Source organism: Uranotaenia lowii, chromosome 3 (assembly GCF_029784155.1).
Source record: "Uranotaenia lowii strain MFRU-FL chromosome 3, ASM2978415v1, whole genome shotgun sequence".
NCBI lineage: Eukaryota > Metazoa > Arthropoda > Insecta > Diptera > Culicidae > Uranotaenia > Uranotaenia lowii.
The window spans coordinates 2,460,724-2,488,273 of record NC_073693.1 but is presented as its reverse complement, the minus strand read 5'-3'; the positions used below and the strand labels follow the sequence as shown (position 1 = coordinate 2,488,273).

The 27,550-nt window shown below is 29.8% G+C and overlaps 1 protein-coding gene across 1 annotated transcript in view; it reads right to left on the bottom strand.

Moving 5' to 3' along the window:
* Positions 1-27,550, bottom strand: part of LOC129758780 (uncharacterized) — a 342,805-nt gene that overhangs the window by 16,762 nt on the left and 298,493 nt on the right. The window contains exons 7-8 of the mRNA XM_055756400.1: positions 17,500-18,036; positions 9,060-9,182 (exon numbers count right to left, since the gene is read on the bottom strand). Coding sequence (XP_055612375.1) covers positions 9,060-9,182; positions 17,500-18,036 — 660 coding nt within the window. The remainder of the gene's footprint in view (positions 1-9,059; positions 9,183-17,499; positions 18,037-27,550) is intronic.

Sequence of the window (27,550 nt, the reverse complement as noted above, 5' to 3'; positions counted from 1 at the left end):
CTTCTGAGAAGGATGGAGGATGTTCTATCTCTCTAATAAGATTTTTTAGTGTCGTTGAGATTTTCTTTTATGCTTCGGTAAATGAATATTTTATCGCCATAACTTATTAAAGATTATGTTTTGAAATGAAAATCTTATGAAAACCTTAAAAAAATTTATGTTTGTCAAATTTTTGATACCAGAAGTGAAAAAAGGCATACATTTTTTTAGTTTTGTTCGATCAAAATTTTACACATATTCTGACACTTAGCTGGCGGAAGAAAACTAGAAAGGTGCTGCATACATTTAGGGGTAAAAGTGCCTACAAAGAATCTAAAAATATCTTGGAAGCCAATTGGAAGCTTCTTTTGGTTTGAGCTTTCGATTTGTATCTTGACTTGTATTAATGATTTAATGCAATTCAACGTTAAAATATTTCGTGCCTTGTGCCATGTATTTCAATTGGCCTAATTTGCAACGAAATTCATTCTTTATTTAATAAAATGAATAAACTAAAGTAGATGACTTATCTTAAGCTTGGACGCTTCTCTTCACTCAGATCACTCGCTTAGGCTCACATCTTCCATTCTAGCTTTCCTTGATCGATCTGGGTGGCGTTGTACAAACCCCTTCTAAGCAGATGCTTCAGAAAAAGAAAATTCACTCCCGTGGAGACCGAATCCTACGTAGTAGCACAAAACACTATAAAAATTCACGCTTATGAAATCCTCATCCAGAAAAAGTTATTTTTTCCAATAATTTCACATTTTTTTTTTGTTGATTTATAAAATTGGAAATTTCGTGATCGGAGAAAAAAAGGGCGCTTTACCGCGTCAACGCCTACTCTTCTGAAATATATAAACGCTTAGGCGGTATCCACTAATTGCGAAACGCAAAAATGCACTTTTTAGATCCACTCCCCCCGCATGTCACCAATTGAAACGCAAGTGAAATATTCGCCGCATGACCATAGGAACAGGGGAAGGGGACGGGTTTAGGGGTTAACCTCTCCCCCATGAGAATCTTAAAAAGCAAGCGAGGTATTTACGCTCAAAATGTTAAATCCAGAACCAAATTATGATAATAGTGGCGTTCTAGACTAAAAACTAATGCCAAAACCTCAAAAAGCCATCCCAAGTCCAAAATTCTGCTACACTTTTAAAAAAATTCTCACTTGTTCATAGATATTCAGGTCTGAATATTAAATTTTAAATCAAATTAAACCCCTTTCGGAAGATCCGATCCCATAGTTCCCATATCCAAAATTGTATTCCTATTTACGTATTTCGGATTCTGTATCCAGTTCAGCATTCTTGATTTTCATAAGAAATAAGAAATGAAAAACGGCTTCAAATCATCTTGTTAAAATTGATTTAAAAAATATAAAAACTCTGCATTTCATTTGTACAGAAAAAGGTAACATTTTTTAAATTCAATCGAAATGATATACCTTAGTTAAGGTAACGTATTTTTAATTTACGTGCAATGGTATATAAACTAATTGACAGTGTTGGGCATTAAAACGCTGATCGCTAATTAATTTTTTTTAAAGAAAATTCATTTTCTCTCCAAATTGGTAAACAAGCTCCACTGAAGATAATTTAACAAACGAGATGACTAATATAAAATTTCCCTAAGATTGTTGAGCTTTTTTATCTGTCAGTTCACCAAACATTAAAAGAGAAAATAACTTAGAAAATATAAAATTAGCGGCTCTAGGAGTGCTCTTTTTTTAAGGCAGACTCTGCAACTAAAATATTTATTTAGATAAAATTTATCTAAATTTCAACTTGAACTTATTTAGTACTTACATATGACGGAAAAGGGGAACTTTTATAAAATTATATTTTTTCATAGTAATTTGCTTTTTCTTGTTTTTTTTTATTTCGAAGAGGTAAAATGACAATAATAATTTAAAAAATTCAAATAATTTTTGTCTTTTTCATGAAAGGCTTTTCCACTTATTGAATTTAAATTGGATAAAATGGGAAATTTCGAAAGAACAATCATTACAACTTTAAACTTTTAAATTTGGTATGAACAAATTTTTGAAGTTTCTCAAAGAACAATACAAGAATATTACACGGAAGAGCTCTTTTTATATTTTTTTTATTATTATAATTGAAGAGCGTTAGAAAATTTCATCTGAAATGCAAAATATTTATGAAGGGTATGTTGTTTTGAACAATCCCGTTCTGCAGAGTGATCCTTATGGGATGTATAAGCCCAGGAAGTTTAAAATCTCTGAAAATGCTGTTTGTGAAGTATTCTCGAGGAAATTATATTTTATTCATAACCCATGTATTGAGTCTGAATTGAAGGTATAATTTTGTCTCGTTAAAAGTATACTAAACACTTATCAATTTATGTTTGGATCATATAAAGGTGAACTGGTTAAAATTTGTACTGAATCTCGGAAATGTTTATTTTTAAAACATGTTGAAAGATATTTGGCTAAATTTAAACTTTAGGTAATCCACTGAAATTTGTTTGCATTTAATACTACAGAAAAATTGGTTGTGGGCCACGCAGCAAGCAAGCAAGGCTCAGTTCTAAAATTTGGCCCGCCTATTGCTAAAAATCTTGGCCACCCCTGTCTATTCCGTACTCAGAGGAATCCAAAGTTAAAAAAAACTCCGGTAGCGACGGTAAGCTTTTATGGTCAAAATCAATGTGGAAGTTCCAACAACTGCACTGGAAGTTTTTTTGGTGATTCTACGTACGTCGATCACATTTTGCGACGACAACTCAGTAAGAAGATCTTTTCCGTTCATTTTCTTTTCAAAATATTTTTGACAGAAAAATGTAAAATTTAATTCGCTCAAAACCAAAAATTACTGTAATTCATGCTTTATGACATCACAAATATATCAAAAACTATGAATTTTCAGACATTTTCATATGATTTTTCATTAAAAACAAAGTTTGTTGCAACTTAGAAGGGTGAAAATCACATGTTTTGTAAAATTAAAAATGATTGATGAATCTAATGATTTTTCTGACAACGTCAATTTGATGTCTCATTTCATCAACCTTGAAACTTTTTATGTACAAGTGATATGATTATCTGATTATATTTTGTTCTTAATCTGAGTTCTGAACCTTAATTCAAAATTTAATTTTTAAATCTGATTCCGAAGCTGAAAACCATTTCGGAAATGTAAAAAAACGATATCTGTATCTAAATTACAGACCAATACTTTAAATATGTGCCAAAAAGAAAATTTTATTTCAGAGCTTTCAATTATGAATTGACAATTAAAATTGAGATGTTTTGGGAAAAATCTGAATTCACGAACTTAACTCTTGTTTGCAGTTTCAAAGCTCAGAATGGTTCCTTATTTTTTTATTTTTTTTTTTTTATTTTTCTATTGTATATTTGAATGGTTTTTATCTTAATATTGAAAATATATACGAGTTTCAAGATCATGAATAAAATTTTAAATTATATAGATCGAATGGAAACAAAGATTCCAAAACAGCTTTTAATTTCGCATTTCTAATGGTGATTTGGAGTGAAAATCAAGAATCTTAAGCTGGATGCAATGTTCAAAATATGATAAAACTTAAGCAATTTTGATTTTTGTGAAATGGAACCAGAACCTCCGATATGGTCTACACAGAAAAAAATATTGACTATTAGAGGAAAGTCGGGTAAGGCGGACACAGCGGGTAAAACGGATACTTTCAATATTCCGAGAATCACAATGTTTGGAACTAGTCTAATGATGGGAATATGTTCGCCTAAGTCAGCGGTCGGCAACCTTTCGAGACAGAAGAGCCAAAAATTGCAAATTAAGGAAATGTCCAAGTTTCAAAGAGCCGCAATTCATTTTATCCTTACTACAAATAATGGTGATCGCTAAGATACATTGCATCCTGATGTTAACTCAGTTTTATTATCATTTTTCACAACGCCACAGATTTCGTTGTTTTATTGGCAAACGGAAGCGATTTTCTTTCTTCTGAATCAATACATTTTCATAACGGGTACAACTTAGTAACATTGAAATGTTGGCGATTTACATTTCTGACCTGATAAAATTTATCATTTTAAACTTTGGTGCAATTCTTTCCTATCACCTATTCCCAGATAAAAAAAGACTTTCGATGTGTTCTGTTGAAATATTAAAAAGAAGCATTGAAAATTTTATATCATAAAAATGCATACTTAAAGAGGTAAATTAATATAAAAAAAAACTATACGAGGGTTTGTCACCAATATTTTTTCTTCAAATTCCACAAATAAGCCTTTAATTTATTTTGGTTTTGAACATCCGTTAAAATCCTTTGAGGTTCATTTGTTTGTTATGCGCATAAAATTATCATTTTAAATGGATAAATATTTCCCGGGTCTTAGAATAAATAAACCAACAAATTTTAATTCATAAATGCTCATTTTACGGATTGAAAACAATTAGTCAAAATTTGACCAAATTTAACAATTGGTCGCGACAACAAATTTGGTTATAAAATTTCTTTTAATTTTTTTCATTACAAGCATTCCGATTCAACTCTCTAGTTCTCATTTTGATTTCTGATAAAATTTTAAAAAAATTATATTTTTCGATAACGAAAATTTAAGCTTAAATTCTTAATTCTGTTCAAAATCGTAACCCCTTCCAAGTTGTTTCTTCTCCATACTAATGAAATCTTAAAAATAATGTCTAAACCTCCGAGTCTCGAATATATCATAGATTCAAATTGATCCTTCTGTCAAAGTTTCTATGAAATTTAATCCCAAATTCATATTTTAAATATTTATATAATTAGTGATTTGGAATTTAATCTATTTGATTTTTTAAAACAGATATTTTTATTTGTTGAATGAATTCTCAGTTTTCACTTTCAAATTTGTAATGTTAAACATCATAGTAGTTTGTTGGCGGTTCTCTGGCCGAAAATTTTAACCAATTTTAATGATATAAGATTCGTTGTGTGACTAATTTATTCTAATTTTTCAATATTTGAAAACAAAACAATTTCAAATATTTCAAACAGTCAAAAAATATTTTTAAAATACTTGTAGTTCTTGACAAATTTGATGTATTTCAGTGTATCTTGGATTTTTGAAATCGTCAAGAAAAGATTCAACCGACGATGTAGAAATATGCTGGGGTCCGATAAAAGGTTTGATAGCTATCTCGGATCTCCCAAAACAATAATAAATCATACATAATAATAGACATCTAATTTTGGCTTTGCTTCGCTGTATTGCATTTTTCAACGAACCGATTTTTTAAACTCAAATTTTAGTTTTTTCGACGATGTTTTGATCATCATTTCATAGAACAAACCAAAACTAAAATTCTGATAAAGACTTAGAAATCAAAATCAACTTCAAGAACAGCCATGACCTTTTTAAAATAATAGCAGAATCAGAAATTAGGTTTAGAATTAAAAAAAAAAAGATGTAGAAGTTGTTAGAAGATATATTAAAGTTTATGGAAGAAAATGCTTCTTTACCAAATAATGTGCATTCTTCGAATAAATTCCTGAAAATATACAATATTATACATGAAATTCTAAAATTAGACCAGCACTCAGCTCCCGGTTTACAAAAGTATTTTTTTAACAAACTTGAAAATTTTGTTCACTTGAACTCATGTTCAAAATTAGAACGAAGAACTTGATTTTTTTCATGGATTTGAAAAGGAACACTGAGAGATGGAATTAAATATTTAAAAAATTTAAAAACAAAAGTTTTAAGAAAGAAATTTTATTGCATTAAACAATTATTATCAGTTTTCAAAGCATTTCTAAAATCATCATCTGATATTCATATTTGATCAGAACGGTGGCAAAGCAAATTTATTTTTCAAATATTCAATTAAAAAAAAACAAACTCAATTTCATAATCTTATCAGTGAGGACTTTATTTTACAATTAAAAAATGCTGGGTTTTTATACGATTAAATCATAGAATCAAATTCAACGGAAAATTTCCCGTGCCAGCGATGAAAAATTTCTCCAGGCTTCCAAATGCTATATCAGACTTTTATGAAGAACGTTATCTGATTTCTAAATCTCAACTTGGTTGCAATCTGCCAAGATGCTGTTAATTCGTTCTATTCATAATAGTTTTTTGGTTTCTTTTTGAATCCTGGGAAGTATTATTTGAACTGGAGGAACTTAAGTTGCGTCCGTTTACTCTAGAAAATTTCGAGGATTTTCAAAATTTTCCCACATTGAGCTAAAGAGCCACAATTATACATCCAAAGAGCCGCATGCGGCTCGCGAGCCGCATGTTGCCGACCTATGGCCTAAGTGTATCAACACTTTCGAGACCCTTTGTTTATTTATAGCAAGCAAGGTCCCATAATAGTAAACAAATCAAACTAAAACTTTGAGAATCCATTATTTGATATAATTTTCTCTCCTCATAAAATAGTTCATAACTCGCAAAATTTTCGAAAATGTCAACCGTTTTCAAAGGAAGAGTGTTTATTAGGCTTCTTTTTAACCATATGGAGGAAAATCCGCGAGATTCGGTCAAAGGGCTTGAACATCAATCGTTTAGAAGTTTGGCAGGATCTCCGGTGAAGAAAGCGCCTATAAAATACGGAATTCCGAAACCACACTGTTTCGCTTCTGGACTCGGACCAGTTGGTTCCATTTTTATTTTAAAACGATTTCTAATACTTAAATCACAAAAATATCTACATTTACAGCAATTTTTGGTAAAATGTATCTTTTCTGAGCAATCTGCGTTTTACCGGACCATTTTTGAAAAGTGTATTTTGCAAGCATTTTTTAGATGGCTATAAAACAGTCTTGATGAAGGAAATTTACTGATTCCAGTGGTTAATGCGATAGCAAACAACCTAAACTGCCCATCTGCACGAAAACTGCGATGAAAAAAGCAATATATGATTTTCCATGGCGATTCTACCTTAGGGTGTCCGTCTTACCCGACTTTCCCCTACGTGTCACTGAAACTGTAATCTTTAAAATAAATCAACCTGTAATTAACAAAACCTGTAATTTTAAATTGTTTTCCTTAAAAGTTAACGAAGATTCATTCATTATTACAGCAAATGTCCTGTAAAAAAGTTGTACACTAAAAATTAAATGTCACGTAATTTGTTTTTCGACCTGTTAAATTACAGTAAATGTCCTGCTCCTTTTTGTTACAGGACATTTGGGTAATTTTACAGGAAATAATTTTTGCTGTGTACAATATTTTTAAATTTATTATTCAGAATTGAATTTTTATCAACAAGTGAAAGAATTTTTACAATCTGCTACAGAATTCTGAACCTTTGGCCGATTTTTAGTCAAGATTGTTACTCTTGAATAAACGTTTTCAATTAGCAAAATTTTATGATGAATTTGAAAATTTTAAGTGTAAAGAAGAAAACTTCCTTTTCTGGACTCTCATAGAAGGGATTTAAACCCCAAAACTCCCTCTCCTCACCGTTCCTACGGCCATGATGTGATTATTATCCACAACCAATTGTTAAAAAAATCTTACGATTTTGCAATTGAACGTATAACAAATAGTTTAATTAATATTTCTATGGGTTCCACTTGCTTAAACAGTTTCCAAGTCGTTGGAAAAAAAAAATGGAAAATAAAATAAAAAAATAAATCTATTCGTTTTACACAATGTATCCTTTGCCTTTTAAAGCTAGAACGAAAACCACCGGTCAGCTGAGCTGAGCTCAGAGTGTTAATGAAACCCGGGAAACTCGGTGCAAAAAGTGCAAAAAGGGGTCAAATCCACCTACATACTCAAGAAGAATGAAAACTCTGTCAAACTATGTTCCTACTTATTCCCATAAGGCATGCTCTACACAACGTTGCTCAGAAGTAGATCATATCATTCCGTTTTCCAGAGGAGTGAAATCAAAACTAAAAGGAACACCTACTCACACACACAGATGAGCAAGCTTTCCGTGTGTTTGGCATTTCCGAATGGTGTGGCGCGTGGGTGGGAGGAAAGTTGTGGTTCGAAATCCAAACCATGGTGTATAAATCAAACCGAGAACTGTGTGAGTAAGAACGGTGGGTAGCAGTTGGAAAACGTGTTCCCTTATCGGTGATGTAAATTAACTTTTGCGGCAGGTTGAGGATCCTTTTCCTCTATAACTAAGTATTTACCGGCTTTCGAGGGATAGCTGCACAAAATCTCGAAAGGAGATTTAGTCAGCATCCCGGATACCACCTATGGACAAAAATGATTACATCACATATGAATAGAAGGATTAACATTGTCTTCGGGGATTGACTTTGTGCCGCGTTGGTTTCGAATAATGGCAGCCATGGCTTGGGAAGGTGAGATTAACGGAGAGATCTCAGGAGGAAATGTAGAACTAATTATAGATGAATATGCTGACAAACGGATATTTTCCTAGGAGAGGCACTAAGCATGTTTATTCGAAGAGGCAAAGCCGTCCAGCTAGGTCAAGAAAATGAGCATCATTCCTATAAATATCCATTGTATTAGGTATGCGAGCGTATATTGCTGTATTTGTCAAGCATAAACCATAAATCATGCCGATATCAAAGTGTAATTAGATTATGATGAATGTGCATATAATTGTTCCACCAGAGTTGTGGTTTTCTTCCGTTGGCTGGTTCTGGACTCTGGGTCTTAGTTGTGTTGTGAGTCTCACGAGAAATTGCGACACCAAGTGGAACGAATGCAATTTGCCAAGACTCTTCAACGATACAACAGTAATTATTGCCCCTCGTACATTGATGATTTTTAATTATTCACGAGGAAGATGCCTCCCACAATTCAGAGTAGGCCTTGAAGGGCAACAACAACTATATCATATTCATTGATGTGTTACACCATTCCGTCGAATATTATTTTCACAAGTGCTCCTTGAGAATATTTCTTAGAACGCAATCCAAGTCAGCTGGGAGACGATCAAAGGCGAATGTCTCATGGAATCATTGAAGTTTTCTATCTCATCAACATGGACGTAGCAACCCACATACCTACCTACAATCGTGTTAAGCCCCTTTTAATGATTCAAGAATCAACAACCAGAAAATACAAAAGCCTAGTTCTCACATCTAAAGTAACTTACGGGATCAGGAAATAACCATGCATATAGCGAGACACTCACCCAAACAATTCCGCCGGTCGTTGTCGAGTTTGAAGCCGTACTTGCAGGAACAGTAGAAGCTTCCGTCGGCGTTGATGCAGTGATGTTGACAGCCTCCGTTCGCCAAGTTGCATTCATTGGTGTCTGCGTTAGAAGATGGAAAATCGGAAACCATGCGTCAGTAAATTGGAAGGTAAGCATACGGCATCTCTCACGCTAATGAAGAGGTTTGACTGTGGGAAATATTCCCCTGAGCTATTTGATTTCAATCGAGCTGAAGGATTAAAAATTTTAACTTGTGTTGATTGTTGGTTTTACTTTCAACACAATTAATTTTAATTGAATAAAATAATGCAACGTATTTTGATTCTTGATTTTATTGCTGTATAAACAAAGTCATTCACAGATGTTAATAAACAACGGGGCCCGGTCATTCGACCGAAGGCCGTCAGGTCGAAAGATGTTAGGCCGAATAGGACAATAGGCTGAATGGGAAATTTGGCCGAAGGTTATTCGGCTGAATATTGTTGGCCGAATGGTCGTTCGGACGAATGGTCGCTAGGCCGATTGGAAATAAGTCGATAAAACATATTAACGCTTGTCTCCATGTTAGGCCGAACGGTCATGGGGCCGTTATAATGCAGAATGCATACTAGGCCGAATACTCATCAGGCTGAATGGTCGCTAAGCCGATAAGATTTCTTTAAGGTTTGTCTGAATGTCAGGCCGAATGGCCACACGGCCAAATGGATATAAAGGCGAATGGTCATGCATGAGGTCATTCATGAGGCCGAACGATCGTAAGGCCAAATGATCATTCTCCCGAATGGTCGTTAGGCCAATGACCATTTGGCCCAGTTATGATTCGACCTAAAGACTATTCGGCCTAACAACCATTCGCCGTAACATCCTATCGGCTTGATGACCGTCGGCCGAATAACACTTTCGACTACACTGAACAAAATCCGGCTATAAGGTTTATTGGGAATTTTAGTGCTTTCGCACTAAAGGAAAATCCAATACTTTTTATCAGTAGACAAATGATTTATTTTATAAGAATTTTCAATAAATGTTATAGAGAGCGAAATTATTACAATTTATTATTTAACCTAGTGTGTTCTATGGTTGCAATGAAATATGTCTGTATTTTAATTTCTATTTCTCATCTGATTTATAAATAAACAAATTTACTTCGTTAAAACATTTATTATAACAATTAAATCAAGATATTAAAAAATCTTACAAAAATAAAGTTACACTGCACTGCACTTCAAACACTTTTTGTGGGTGATGGGATGTGATTGCATGCCTGATGCATATTGATCCTGGCTGGTGCATAAATAATCCTGTTTCCGTTGGTCGGGTCGTGCTGCAGATCTGGAGGAATGGTGTTCTTCCTGGGAATAAAAATCAGGATTTAGTTTCAAACGAATTATGTTATTTTGGAAAAATATGAATTACCTATGCATGGCGAAGAATAGAACCGTGAGTGTACTAGCTAAAGTCCGCGATCTGTATTTCTCCGCTGCTGGCCGCCATTTTAAGTCCCGTGTTTTATCTGTTAGGAGAGATATCAAATTATCAACACCAAGTCGTTCAGCCGTTCCACTTTTCTAACTTACGTTTTTAAATGTTTAGCTTTTATCAAAGCGATGGAATTTCCGTTTTCTTTGCTGCCACTCAACTGGTAAAATCTTCCGGCTAAAAAATTACTGGCCCAACACAAACAATCGTTCTTCTTGATTTATGTTCCCCAAACAGTTGAAACGGACACGCCAACATGTACACATACTTTAGAATGATGGAATTTATAGGAATTTTATATATTTTTTCCAAGGTATAACAAGCTTCTGAAATTCATTGGATTTTTCCATATTTCGTAATGGATTTATCGTTAGTTTCTATAACACACTGTATGATAAGATCTATTAGATTGACCCTATAAATGTTATAGCCCAATTTGGTTCAATAATTATTGGATTGTTCTATGCATTTCACCAAGTGAGTGAAGCAGATACAATTTATTGGATTTTGCTATATCTCTTAAAGGATAATTTAGTAGCTTAAATTTGACTGTGAATAGTGAGATTTATTGGAATGACCTTATAAATTTAATCGTCCAATTTGGTTCAGTGTAAGTGGCATATTCGGCCAGATAACCCATTCGGTCTAACGTCCACCGGCCGAATGGACAACATTTCGTTGATTATATAATTAAAAGCAACAAATACAGACTTCGGAATAATAATCATCTAATAGTTTCAACTTTCACATCAATCTTAAATACCAAAAAAAGGAACGAAATTTATGACACGGAATGAAAAATGAATGACAGTTAATTTCCAAAAGTTCTAATTTTAAAATTATACGACACAGATAAAAAAAAAGTTTGGATTATGTCCTCGGCTACAACACCAGAAAAAAAATCACCGGGGAGATCATATCCAAATTTTAACAAAGTGAAATCAAATCAAAAAGAAAATTAAAAGAAATTCAAAAGTTATTGATAAACTCAAAGTAATGTTCAAGCAAAATAGAATATTTGATTAGTAATGCTTGAAAATATTCAATGTGTAAAATGTTGTCTCCTGCACTTGATTATTCATCGTGAGTTTTGATTGCCAATAAATTTTTACGACCTTATCGGTTGGAATTCGGTTGGTTTTCAAATCTCGAAATTTCTCACTAGAGAATATTTTAGATTTGAAAATGGTTGATGGATAGAGTATGATTAGAAAAAAAACAGGTGATGAAAATAAGCGAGTAATTTTTAAGATGTATTGGCATCACTTACTAAACGTTTGTTCTAGCTCGGACCAGCTACTCTGAAGTGGTAAAATCGGACTGGGTTGATTCATGCGGGGTTCTTACCGCCACATTTCCAGTTCAAATAAACCTTTCAATCTTCTTCTATGCATCTGTAATTTTCAAATCTTGAACTGAATCACTATGAGAACACCACATTCCCAGATAAGGCCGAAAAATTTATATGCAAGGAAATTACTATTTCAGCATGAATCGCATAATTTTAATCCGCAATCTATCAAAAACGGTGGTAATTGAAAATTGTAAAGAACTAAACCAAGACCGGATTGACATAGGAGTGCAACCAAACCTAAGAGAAGCTTTTGATGATAAGGATAGGGCTTTAAAAATGCTAGAATTTCTTAAAAGAATAGGAATGTTTGACCAAATTTAATATGTGGTAGCAATTAAGGCATTAAAGTCATGTTTATTTCTTATTTTTTTCCAGACCCTAATGTAAAACAAAGAGTCTTTAAATAAACAAATAAAACGGTGGATTTGCTGTTGTATGATGCTCTGTTTGACTGTACATAAGAGTGCCTCAAATGGGCCGAAATTTGAATAAGCTATGCGCTGCAGGCTTCAATCGATCCTAGGCCTTGTACAAGGTCTCATGCCAAATTTGGGCCAGATCAGATCACGGGAAGGGGTCGCTCAACGAGCCTAAAGTTTGTATGGGATTTTGATATATTTTGTTCGGAAAGAACACGAAAATCAAATTTTTCATGAATAACTTTTTCTTAAAGCCTAAACTATGACAAATATTTCATCCGAAGACTGCATTCTGATTCAAATTTGTCATGAGACCTTGTACTAGGCCTAGGATCAATTTAAGCCTGCAGCGCATAGCATTTCACAAGCTGGAAATTTCTTATACAAATTTGGGGCAGTCTACTGTACATATTTGTATCCATTACATTGAATTTTCTCATTTTTAAAATATGATAAATGTATCCATGAGAAAAGGTTAATTTTGAATATTAATAAGCTTAACATCAATTACTTTCTTCAAAAGTAGCGTAAAGGAATATTGTTTGGGATTTTAACAGTCTTTATTTCACTATTCTTATTCCAAAAACGTTATATAATGTATAAAAAAGTGAGTTTTGATCTCAAAATCTAGAACAAATAGTGTAATATTGAGTACGCGGATATCTTTTTCCTCATATGTTAACATTAGGAACAGCCATATGTTAACATTAGAAAAAATAAGTGCCAAATAAGGAACATCGACTCACTTTAAAAAACATGCTATTTTTCGTAAATTAAAGCTTGGAGTAATTATTTCAAACCATAACAGAGTTCAGAAAAAATTTGGAGCTTAGATACCAAAAAATTGTATATCTAAGAATAACCGATTTGGCCTACTAATATCAAATCTACATACAAACCTCTGACAAAATATAGCGAAATAGGCTCACCCACCCTAAGTTTGAAAAAAAACTAGACAAATGTTAGCAGGCGCTAAAGAACGAGAATGCAAAAATTATTTTGTGTGCACTCTTGGAATCATGGGTTGGTAAGCGCTGATGTGGTCTAGTTGATAGGCTGGCGCGAGTCTGGTAACCCAGGCGTACTGGGTTCGATTCCCGGTATCGGCAAGAAAAACTTTTGGGTTCAAATCCCATGTAAGATGTGTTTAATTGTATAAATAATCATATATTTCAGAGGGAATGCATCTGGGGCTAATCTGAAGAGACTATTGCAAGCGGAGTGGATTGCCAACCATTGTAGGTCTCTGAAGGTTGGATGCCTTTACTCGACGAACCATCGGCCGTGGAAGCCTGAGAAGCAATTCGAAGGCCAAGCCACACAGACAAAGGCTGGACCTTGCTACCGATGGGGGAACCATACACATACATATATACTCTTGGAATCATTGGTTGGTTTTTCCAACAATTTGTTTTTTTTAACTCATTTTAACAAAATTTGTTTTTATGTGATATGTATGCAGAGCAGAGTTTTTTCGTCGCTGCGTTTTTGTCGTTGGAACTGGAAAATTTCTTTCTGAAAATTTAAATATATTTAAAAATTTTACTCGTAAATTAGTGCGACTAATTGTGTGTATGCTTGAGATTCGCAGCGGGTCTAGAGTAGTGTTTTTATTTAAAGCGCATCACAAACCGCGATCGGAGGCTGCGCCCTTAGATTACAGACGTGTTTTCAGTGAAAGGAAATTTGGAGAAAAAAGGACCAATTATTCCGGAAAGTTGTGTTAAGTGAAATAAATAATGAAATTGAAGAGCATGTCGTTTTTTCCGAACTGCCTTTGAAGTCAAATTCTAAAAGGGCCTGAGAGTTGCACCTCCAATGATTCGAAGCTAAGTATTTATTTTAATTTTCAACTTTATTATTATTGAGATTTGATGGATTAGGTTTGAGTTTAATGGGGAGCGCCTTGTTTTGAATCGTTTTAAATCGGGAATGTAGAGTGTGACATGGTGGATCGTGTTGTCGGAGAGGTCTTTGGATAGGGCCGGTTGTTCTAATAGGGAGCTAGGGTTTTTTTCTTATTTTATTTTCTTTCTATTTCTATTCTAGTTTTTCCAACCATTCATTTATTTTTCAATTGGTCGGGGTTTGGTCAGGTCTAAATGAATGATATCAGCATTTTTTCGATTTACTATATACGAATATTTTCAACTGTTGAGAAATTTACAAAGGTTATCGATCATCAATGCAATACATATCATGTAATTATTTTCGTATTATCGTTCTCATTTAAGAACTATGTACTGAATTTCAAAGTGCAGATCCAGTCGGTGGTCAAATTATGAAATAGATGAGGCCGTTGCGTAGGTAGGTTATATCCTAAGAGCTGTAAGGGAAGTAATATGTATTGTGGTAAAAGAAATAGAATATCTATTTTCTTGCTATGCTTTGATCTGTTTTTGTTGATATTTATTTTTTAGTTCTTTACAGTTACAGAAAAACAGTAAGGAATCTTTAAATTTGAAGGCCTCATTAGGAGCAATTAGGAGTTTCAATAGGAAACGTAGGAAGTATAGGAGACAAGGAGCATAGGTTCATTCCACATTCAGCGTGGAGATTTGTGGAGGGATGGCGTACAGCCGGCCTTCGCTAAACATATCTTCACATATGCTGCACTTCCCTTCCTCCTATCGACTACACGGACTTGGCCGGCTTCGTTATTGGTTCAAATAAAAGTAGGAGATTCTCAAAACTGCACAGTGAGATTGTGTTGCTCGTTCCCAGCACCTTTCATTTGGTTCATTGTGCAATGTTGATTATCTCGAACCAATCACGGAGTGCAACCATTATGCCATTGGCCAGGAGGGGCCGTAGGTGGACCGTAGTTGATAGCAAGCTCAAGCTCAAGCTCAATATGTATGCAGAGCCAACAAAATATTTTCTAATTATTCTGAATCAATTTAACTTTTGAAACTTGTTTTCAATGAAAAGAACAGCTCATGATTCACTCTTATACATATGTGTTGTGAGCCTACTTGGATTAAAACTAGGGATAATGTTTCAACAACTGTTTTAAAAAGATATCAGCATCCTGAATGTGAATCATTTCCCAGATTTTGCCTTGTTTTAGTGATATAGCGTGCGGATTGATATTTCAAAATTGATCGTTTTTGTGTAAAATCGACCATTTATAATTGATGAACCCTTGGATTGCAAAACCTTTCAGATCGGCTTGTCCAGTGAAATAGAGTATGGGAGAGTGGAGAATCATGGGCCACTTTTTTTCGTTGTTCCATAACTTCTTTATTATGAAAGATAAAATGACAATAAAAAATGGGATGGTTTTCTACATTTTCAAGGTATCATAAGGTTTTTTTTTTAATTTTTAATAAGTTATTTTCCCCAAATTCTGACTGTTTGAAAAATAAGCAATATTTTTGGTATTTTGAAAAAGGGTGGGGAATCGTGGGCCACATAATCTAAATTGACCAAATAACATGCAAAGTTTATGAGTTGACCCAAAACTGTGATTTCCTTATTCATTTCGTTATTTTAAAGCAATTTTAGATGATGAAATAAAAAAAGGAGCTGTGTGTGATCGCATAGATTCCAAAACCTGGGTCGCGAACGTTTTGGCAAAATTTTTATATAGGATGGACAAAATATTTTTCATAACTCTTAATTTAGCATAAGAAAACTTTACAGATAGGTAAAACGTATTTTAAGTTCTGAATGTGTATAAAAACATAAAAATATAGGTGATTCAACATGTGTGGCCCACGATTCCCCACAAGCTATGATTTGCAAAATGGTTGCGTTTGTGTGACTTATTGATGTTTCATCAAAAATTCCTTTTACACGTGAAAGATCATGAAAAAACTAAGATCATAAGCGTATGAGCATATTTTTGTTATGCATCTTAGGTTCCCCATCGATGAAATTAGCGGGTGTTATTTTAATTATGTAAGTAAATTTTTCTAACTTTTTTTAGCTTGATAAATAAAAGAAGCATATGATGCGTATTCCAGTCAACAACATATAGGAATATATGCTCAAACAAAGCGACGACGTTGACAGTTGGTTCGTGATTTTTATCTCAACACACATCTGAGATATTAAAAGTGGCCCACGTTTCCCCATGGCCCACGATACCCCACTCTCCCCTACATTTTTTTCCATCTGCTCACCCCAAGCTGGGCGGGAAGAGATAAATCGCACTGCAATCAAGTGTGAGATTGTAAAAACATCAGGATACAAGAGCATTCACATCCGCTGATGAAGAGAATCCTCTGGAAAAATCTATTGTGCATTGGAGAGGAGAATGCTGAGAGCTAACACAGTTTTATCTTGGAAAGTTTACGAGAAAAGACTCAACTCTAAGAACCAGAGGTTTCCTGGTTTTCCAAGGTTTATCCTGATTTTTGAAAATTCTTCTGAGTTGTCCTGATCTAAAAAAGCTAAATTATAATTGAATTTGTAGTTGAATGGTAAAATGATGAGAACATCAAACGAATCAATCAATACAAAAACTGACATAAGCTAATTGCGACTTTTTTCCATCTAAAATGTTTGTAGCCTGGATAACATATTCTATACGTGAAATATAAATTTTAAAGTTGTTTTGATCACTTTTTTAGCAGATTTCTGTGAATTGTTTCGAAGATCCATCCATTTTCCCAAAAAAATGGTTCCTTTAACCTTCAATCCTTCAAGTTGAGTTGAAACTTAAGACAATCTAGAAGCTCAGATACCATGAAATTTAATTTATTTGATTTTTCTATTATTGCAGAAACAATGACGATTTATTTCAAATACCTCATGGATTTATAAGAAACATTTCAAAGCCATTAGCTCTTGAATAATGCATTACGGAAAAAAATCTTGATCAAGTCGATTTTTCTCATAAACCAATAATTTCTTTCACGGTCTTACTCATATTAAAATTTTAATTGCCTTTTTCGTAAAAGCTGACGACACACACAAGGACAGTAGTTTCTTCAATTAATCCAAAAAAAGTCTAATAAACATCACATTGAAAAACTCTGAACTATAGAGGACTATTAAAAAATTTTATACCAGTTTTTTTTTCTTCGTTTCGACAATGCTTGTATGAGGGACCAAACGTTCAAAAAAGAAATTGAATACCGGATATGATGGTTTAGGTTCCTAAAATCATAAAATGCAAATCGCCCAAATCTCTCTGCGCTTAATCCAGTTAACTTACCTTGGCAGTCGCCCATCGTCGTGTTGAATTGATAGCCGACTGGACAAAGTGTATCGACGCCATCATTTTCATCATCATCATCGTCGGCAGAGGAACTATCGGATGCTGCTGTCAGTAGAAGCCCATCTGCTGATTGTTTGGACAGTTGTCCGGCGGCTCTGGAGTCTTCGTCCCCAACCATCTCCTCCAGACACCGGAATGAGCCGATTGTGTTGATACACGGCCCCCGACAGCGGAACTCTTGTCTAATCGATTTCTGGTTTGAGCATTCGTCGATATCGACGCACGTTTTCCAGTCGTCGTCCAGCATAAATCCCTCGGGGCAAACGCAAAAGGCCCGTCCAAGCGTATTGAGACAGGTGTGCGAACAGCCTCCATTGTTGACCGTACACTCGTCGATGTCCTTGCAGCTGTGGCCATCCTCGCCCAACCTGGTTCCGGGCAGACCCGAGCAACTGCACCGATAGCCGCTCCAAGTGTTGATACATGTATCCTGGCAAGGTCCGTGGCCATTCCGCAGCAGGCACTCGTTGATATCTGGAAGTGGTAGTGTGAGGGCAGCAGCAAATGCAAATTAGCAACGGTTCGACGAATCCGCAACAGCACCGGAAACGAAATAGAACAGATTTAACAGAGGGTGAGCGAATCGGTCAGTCAAAGCTCGGTCTGGTATAGGAATAGAATTCTCCCCGTCCGGGCCGAGAACCTAATATTGTTTCAATTTGCATACGACTTGGGATTTGGAATCTGCTCGATTGGAATGTTTCGCGATTTCGCAACTACACGATTTGAGCAGGTCATTAGATCGTCAGAATTTAATGAAGCAATGTTGGTTCAGTACCTGCCAAGAGAAATTCTTGATATTCAATCAGCAACGATGATTGACAACTCGACTACATACCTACATACTTTAAATAGACTAAGCGCTCTCAGCTGTTGATGTGAAATGACATAACCAAAATTTCATGATTGACAAAAATGACAAAAATAATGTAAATGAACTATTAAAAATCATCTTTTGATGGCGTTTGATTTTATTTTTATCGATTTCGCATATATTGGAGACAAAGACAAAGACCAAAAGAGATATGACTTTTTGTAAAAGATGGTACAGACAAATATGTTCAAATATATTTGTCTTTATTATCTTTTTCATAATTTTCGTCAATTTTATCATTTTCATAATTTTTGTCATTTTTGTCATTTTTGTCATTTTCGTCATTTTTGTAATTTTTTGTCATTTTTGTCATTTTTGTCATTTCTGTCATTTTTGAAGAAGATAACATTCTCATAAAGAATTGTTTAAATGGTTTAGCATATTTCCATCTCCTTTTTATCATTTTCGATTTGGAAATAACGATTCTCTCTTCTGATATGATTATGACCTACATAAAACGGAAATTCATGTTAAACGTTTCTATTTATAGCATATGCTTTAAAAAATGCTGCCTTTAACCGATTCAAATAGTTTCTCAACAAGCTTGCTTTGAAGTCGTACATGTTTCACAAAAAACAAAGGTTACACATGTCCCATTTTCTCTAAAATATTTGCACTGGTTGGTAGGTACCTACACAACTATTCACAATCCTCTCGAATTTGTATGATTTACAGGGATATATTTTATCTTTCGCTTGATGGCGGCGGCGGCCCAACAGAAGTGAGATAGGCAAAGATAAATGATTGTGGCATATGAATAAATAAATTCCTGGCAACCTAGTAAACAAATTGAAATATGCAACCTGGAGAAGTGGAGTTTAGCCAAACGAATGTATATCCAGTTTCCTCCCATGCCACAACATAGTAGGCCACAGCTGCCGGAATGGGGTTGTGTTTGCAATTTTCTACAACGATCAAAGGCGGCTTTGTGGAGGTTTGTTGTGGATTGCTAAGGTGGCTTGCTTTGCTTCATGCATAAGAATCAGCAGCATTTATGGAAAAATTCGAAAGCTTCCGATCCGTGATAATTGTTGGAAAATTTGTTTCCCTACTGGAATTTGATTTAATCCTACAGATAAAAGTTGAATTAATTTGTTTGTGCCAATGTCTGGAAAATGTGGGGAAACCAATTTGCATGACAAAATTCTTCACACTACCTTGTGTGTGTTCCGGTTTTCAGTTAAGGATTTAATTTTGATAGGGCAGCTTCGATCAACAGTTTCTTCAACTAGTTGGTACCTTCGGGTCTCGTAATTTTACTCAATTTGCATCTCAAAAGCTCCGGATCGGAATGTTCCTTCTGGTTTATCGCTTTTCTGCCAGCCAGAAGCAAGGACACGACTCAGGACGACGACAAGCCAGAAAGTAATCAGACGGAAGGCCATCACTTGAGTTCATAATATTTATGACAATTCACACTCCCTTCTTGGCTTGGTTGGTTGATTTCTATGTCAGCCAGAGACGTTCAATGGGTTTGAATTGACAAAAACCTTCCATAAACAAGCAATCACTTCAAAACAATAAAAATTCATTTCATCTTTCAAGATGCAGAACCGAAAATCTCAGCAAATCAGTTGCAAATCCTACCAACTCAAACTGATAACCCCTCAAATCAACTCCTACACTGCCTCTTCAAGGGAGTAAAATAAACAGGCTCTGAATATTTATCCATCCAATCAACAGCAAAACCTTCCAGCCTCTTGTCAACAACATCCAGCAGTAGTGACGTTAGTGAGCTCAAGTCCACTCAAGACCGAAGATATCAACTTGGGTACTAAAGCTTTCTCGCCACACCATCGTTGTTGCTCTCTGTTTAGATATGCAAATTCCCAGTGCTGGGTCTAAAATTCATAAACATTTATAATAAGTTTGAAAATCAAATTCGAACAAACTTTGCCGACACCACAAAACAATCCTCAAGAACACTAGCACTGGCTGACTGGATACAGAGATATACACATATCTAATTAAGTTAGGGAAAAGTTGATCATTTTTTGAATTAGTTCTCCCGGTCGATTGTAAGAGGCATCAAAAATTCGAGTATGAAAACTAGTGCAAGTGGTCTGGACGAGAAAAGAGGGTGTTAGAACCAATTAGTTTCTAGGAAAAGTATTGAAATAATATAAAATTATTAAATGAAAGAAATCCCTAGCAGCTGGTCTCCAGATCCAACATGAACTTTAGTCGATAAGTTTTGATTCAGACTGAATTTGAGACAAGTTGCGCTATCTGCGACTGGATAACATGCATTACAAATTTACAAAAATAACGAAAACAACAAAAATAACAAAAACTACGAAAATGACAAAAATTACAAAAAAGATAAAACTTACAAAAATAACAATAAACTACAAAAATAACAAAAATGACAAAAATAATAAAAATAGCAAATATAAAAAAAATTACAAAATTACAATAATTACAGAAATGACAAAAACAACAAAAATAACAAAAAAAACATAAATTATAAACATTACAAAAATTACAAAAATTACAAAAATTACAAAAATCACAAAAATTACAAAAATTACAAAAATTACAAAAGTTACAAAAATTACAAAAATTACAAAAATTACAAAAATTACAATAAATAACAAAATAACAAAAATTACAAAAATTACAAAAATTACAAAAATTACAAAAATTACAAAAATTACAAAAATTACAAAAATTACAAAAATTACAAAAATTACAAAAATTACAAAAATTACAAAAATTACAAAAATTACAAAAATTACAAAAATTACAAAAATTACAAAAATTACAAAAATTACAAAAATTACAAAAATTACAAAAATTACAAAAATTACAAAAATTACAAAAATTACAAAAATTACAAAAATTACAAAAATTACAAAAATTACAAAAATTACAAAAATTACAAAAATTACAAAAATTACAAAAATTACAAAAATTACAAAAATTACAAAAATTACAAAAATTACAAAAATTACAAAAATTACAAAAATTACAAAAATTACAAAACTTACAAAAATTACAAAAATTACAAAAATTACAAAAATTACAAAAATTACAAAAATTACAAAAATTACAAAAATTACAAAAATTACAAAAATTACAAAAATTACAAAAATTACAAAAATTACAAAAATTACAAAAATTACAAAAATTACAAAAATTACAAAAATTACAAAAATTACAAAAATTACAAAAATTACAAAAATTACAAAAATTACAAAAATTACAAAAATGACAAAAATTACAAAAATAACAAAAATGACAAAAATTACAAAAATTACAAAAATTACAAAAATGACAAAAATTAAAAAAATTACAAAAATTACAAAAATTACAAAAATTACAAAAATTACAAAAATTACAAAAATTACAAAAATTACAAAAATTACAAAAATTACAAAAATTACAAAAATTACAAAAATTACAAAAATTACAAAAATTACAAAAATTACAAAAATTACAAAAATTACAAAAATTACAAAAATTACAAAAATTACAAAAATTACAAAAATTACAAAAATTACAAAAATTACAAAAATTACAAAAATTACAAAAATTACAAAAATTACAAAAATTACAAAAATTACAAAAATTACAAAAATTACAAAAATAACAAAAATTACAAAAATTACAAATATTACAAAAATAACAAAAATTACAAAAATTAAAAAAATTATAAAAATTACAAAAATTACAAAAATTACAAAAATTACAAAAATTTCAAAAATTACAAAAATTACAAAAATTACAAAAATAACAAAAATTACAAAAATTACAAAAATTACAAAAATTACAAAAATTACAAAAATTACAAAAATTACAAAAATTACAAAAATTACAAAAATTACAAAAATTACAAAAATTACAAAAATTACAAAAATTACAAAAATTACAAAAATTACAAAAATTACATACATTACAAAAATTACAAAAATGACAAAAATGACAAAAATTAAAAAAATTACAAAAATTACAAAATTTACAAAAATTACAAAAATGACAAAAATGACAAAAATTAAAAAAATTACAAAAATTACAAAAATTACAAAAATTACAAAAATTACAAAAATTACAAAAATTACAAGAATTACAAAAATTACAAAAGTTACAAAAATGACAAAAATTACAAAAATGACAAAAATGACAAAAATGACAAAAATGACAAAAATGACAAAAATGACAAAAATGACAAAAATGACAAAAATGACAAAAATGACAAAAATGACAAAAATGACAAAAATGACAAAAATGACAAAAATGACAAAAATGACAAAAATGACAAAAATGACAAAAATGACAAAAATGACAAAAATGACAAAAATGACAAAAATGACAAAAATGACAAAAATGACAAAAATGACAAAAATGACAAAAATGACAAAAATGACAAAAATGACAAAAATGACAAAAATGACAAAAATGACAAAAATGACAAAAATGACAAAAATGACAAAAATGACAAAAATGACAAAAATGACAAAAATGACAAAAATGACAAAAATGACAAAAATGACAAAAATGACAAAAATGACAAAAATGACAAAAATGACAAAAATGACAAAAATGACAAAAATGACAAAAATGACAAAAATGACAAAAATGACAAAAATGACAAAAATGACAAAAATGACAAAAATGACAAAAATGACAAAAATGACAAAAATGACAAAAATTACAAAAATGACAAAAATGACAAAAATGACAAAAATGACAAAAATGACAAAAATGACAAAAATTACAAAAATGACAAAAATGACAAAAATGACAAAAATGACAAAAATGACAAAAATGACAAAAATGACAAAAATGACAAAAATGACAAAAATGACAAAAATGACAAAAATGACAAAAATGACAAAAATGACAAAAATGACAAAAATGACAAAAATGACAAAAATGACAAAAATGACAAAAATGACAAAAATGACAAAAATGACAAAAATGACAAAATGACAAAAATGACAAAAATGACAAAAATGACAAAAATGACAAAAATGACAAAAATGACAAAAATGACAAAAATGACAAAAATGACAAAAATGACAAAAATGACAAAAATGACAAAAATGACAAAAATGACAAAAATGACAAAAATGACAAAAATGACAAAAATGACAAAAATGACAAAAATGACAAAAATGACAAAAATGACAAAAATGACAAAAATGACAAAAATGACAAAAATGACAAAAATGACAAAAATGACAAAAATGACAAAAATGACAAAAATGACAAAAATGACAAAAATGAAAATAATGACAAAAAAAAAAATTACTAAAATTACAAAAATTACAAAAATTACAAAAATTACAAAAATTACAAAAATTACAAAAATTACAAAAATTACAAAAATTACAAAAATTACAAAATTTACAAAAATTACAAAAATTACAAAAATTACAAAAATTACAAAAATTACAAAAATTACAAAAATTACAAAAATTACAAAAATTACAAAAATTACAAAAATTACAAAAATTACAAAAATTACAAAAATTACAAAAATTACAAAAATTACAAAAATTACAAAAATTACAAAAATTACAAAAATTACAAAAATTACAAAAATTACAAAAATTACAAAAATTACAAAAATTACAAAATTTACAAAAATTACAAAAATTACAAAAATTACAAAAATTACAAAAATTACAAAAATTACAAAAATTACAAAAATTACAAAAATTACAAAAATTACAAAAATTACAAAAATTACAAAAATTACAAAAATTACAAAAATGACAAAAATTACAAAAATTACAAAAATTACAAAAATTACAAAAATTACAAAAATTACAAAAATTACAAAAATTACAAAAATTACAAAAATTACAAAAATTACAAAAATTACAAAAATTACAAAAATTACAAAAATTACATAAATTACAAAAATGACAAAAATTAAAAAAATTACAAAAATTACAAAAATTACAAAAATTACAAAAATTACAAAAATTACAAAAATTACAAAAATTACAAAAATTACAAAAATTACAAAAATTACAAAAATTACAAAAATTACAAAAATTACAAAAATTACAAAAATTACAAAAATTACAAAAATTACAAAAATTACAAAAATTACAAAAATTACAAAAATTACAAAAATTACAAAAATTACAAAAATTACAAAAATTACAAAAATTACAAAAATTACAAAAATTACAAAAATTACAAAAATTACAAAAATTACAAAAATTACAAAAATTACAAAAATTACAAAAATTACAAAAATTACAAAAATTACAAAAATTACAAAAATTACAAAAATTACAAAAATTACTAAAATTACAAAAATTACAAAAATTACAAAAATTACAAAAATTACAAAAATGACAAAAATTACAAAAAATACAAAAATTACAAAAATTACAAAAATTACAAAAATTACAAAAATTACAAAAATTACAAAAATTACAAAAATTACAAAAATGACAAAAATGACAAAAATTACAAAAATTACAAAAATTACAAAAATTACAAAAATTACAAAAATGACAAAAATTACAAAAATTACAAAAATTACAAAAATTACAAAAATTACAAAAATTCCAAAAATTACAAAAATAACAAAAATTACAAAATTACAAAACTTACAAAAATGACAAAAATTACAAAAAATACAAAAATTACAAAAATTACAAAAATTACAAAAATTACAAAAATTACAAAAATTACAAAAATTACAAAAATGACAAAAATGACAAAAATGACAAAAATGACAAAAATTACAAAAATTACAAAAATTACAAAAATTACAAAAATTACAAAAATTACAAAAATTACAAAAATTACAAAAATTACAAAAATTACAAAAATTACAAAAATTACAAAAATTACAAAAATTACAAAAATTACAAAAATAACAAAAATTACAAAAATTACAAAAATTACAAAAATTACAAAAATTTAAAATTACAAAAATTACAAAACTTACAAAAATTACAAAAACTTCAAAAATTACAAAAATTACAAAAATTACAAAAATTACAAAAATTACAAAAATTACAAAAATTACAAAAATTACAAAAATTACAAAAATTACAAAAATTACAAAAATTACAAAAATGACAAAAATTACAAAAATTACAAAAATTACAAAAATTACAAAAATTACAAAAATTACAAAAATTACAAAAATTACAAAAATTACAAAAATGACAAAAATGACAAAAATTACAAAAATTACAAAAATTACAAAAATTACAAAAATTACAAAAATTACAAAAATTACAAAAATTACAAAAATGACAAAAATTACAAAAATGAAAACAATGACAAAAATGACAAAAATGACAAAAATGACAAAAATGACAAAAATGACAAAAATGACAAAAATGACAAAAATGACAAAAATGACAAAAATGACAAAAATGACAAAAATGACAAAAATGACAAAAATGACAAAAATGACAAAAATGACAAAAATGACAAAAATGACAAAAATGACAAAAATGACAAAAATGACAAAAATGACAAAAATGACAAAAATGACAAAAATGACAAAAATGACAAAAATGACAAAAATGACAAAAATGACAAAAATGACAAAAATGACAAAAATGACAAAAATGACAAAAATGACAAAAATGACAAAAATGACAAAAATGACAAAAATGACAAAAATGACAAAAATGACAAAAATGACAAAAATGACAAAAATGACAAAAATGACAAAAATGACAAAAATGACAAAAATGACAAAAATGACAAAAATGACAAAAATGACAAAAATGACAAAAATGACAAAAATGACAAGAATGACAAAAATGACAAAAATGACAAAAATGACAAAAATGAGAAAAATGACAAAAATGACAAAAATGACAAAAATGACAAAAATGACAAAAATGACAAAAATGACAAAAATGACAAAAATGACAAAAATGACAAAAATGACAAAATGACAAAAATGACAAAAATGACAAAAATGACAAAAATGACAAAAATGACAAAAATGACAAAAATGACAAAAATGACAAAAATGACAAAAATGACAAAAATGACAAAAATGACAAAAATGACAAAAATGACAAAAATGACAAAAATGACAAAAATGACAAAAATGACAAAAATGACAAAAATGACAAAAATGACAAAAATGACAAAAATGACAAAAATGACAAAAATGACAAAAATGACAAAAATGACAAAAATGACAAAAATGACAAAAATGACAAAAATGACAAAAATGACAAAAATGACAAAAATGACAAAAATGACAAAAATGACAAAAATGACAAAAATGACAAAAATGACAAAAATGACAAAAATGACAAAAATGACAAAAATGACAAAAATGACAAAAATGACAAAAATGACAAAAATGACAAAAATGACAAAAATGACAAAAATGACAAAAATGACAAAAATGACAAAAATTACAAAAATTACAAAAATGACAAAAATTACAAAAATTACAAAAATTACAAAAATTACAAAAATTACAAAAATTACAAAAATGACAAAAATTACAAAAATTACAAAAATTAAAAAATTACAAAAATTACAAAAATTACAAAAATTACAAAATTAACAAAAATTACAAAAATGACAAAAATTACAAAAATGACAAAAATTACAAAAAATACAAAAATTACAAAAATTACAAAAATTACAAAAATTACAAAAATTACAAAAATTACAAAAATTACAAAAATTACAAAAATTACAAAAATTACAAAAATTACAAAAATTACAAAAATTACAAAAATTACAAAAATTACAAAAATGACAAAAATTACAAAAATTACAAAAATGACAAAAATTACAAAAATGACAAAAATGACAAAAATTACAAAAATTACAAAAATTACAAAAATTACAAAAATAACAAAAATTACAAAAATTACAAAAATTACAAAAATTACAAAAATTAAAAATTACAAAAATTACAAAAATTACAAAAATTACAAAAATTACAAAAATTACAAAAATTACAAAAATTACAAAAATTACAAAAATTACAAAAATTACAAAAATTACAAAAATTACAAAAATTACAAAAATTACAAAAATTACAAAAATTACAAAAATTACAAAAATTACAAAAATTACAAAAATTACAAAAATTACAAAAATTACAAAAATTACAAAAATTACAAAAATTACAAAAATTACAAAAATTACAAAAAT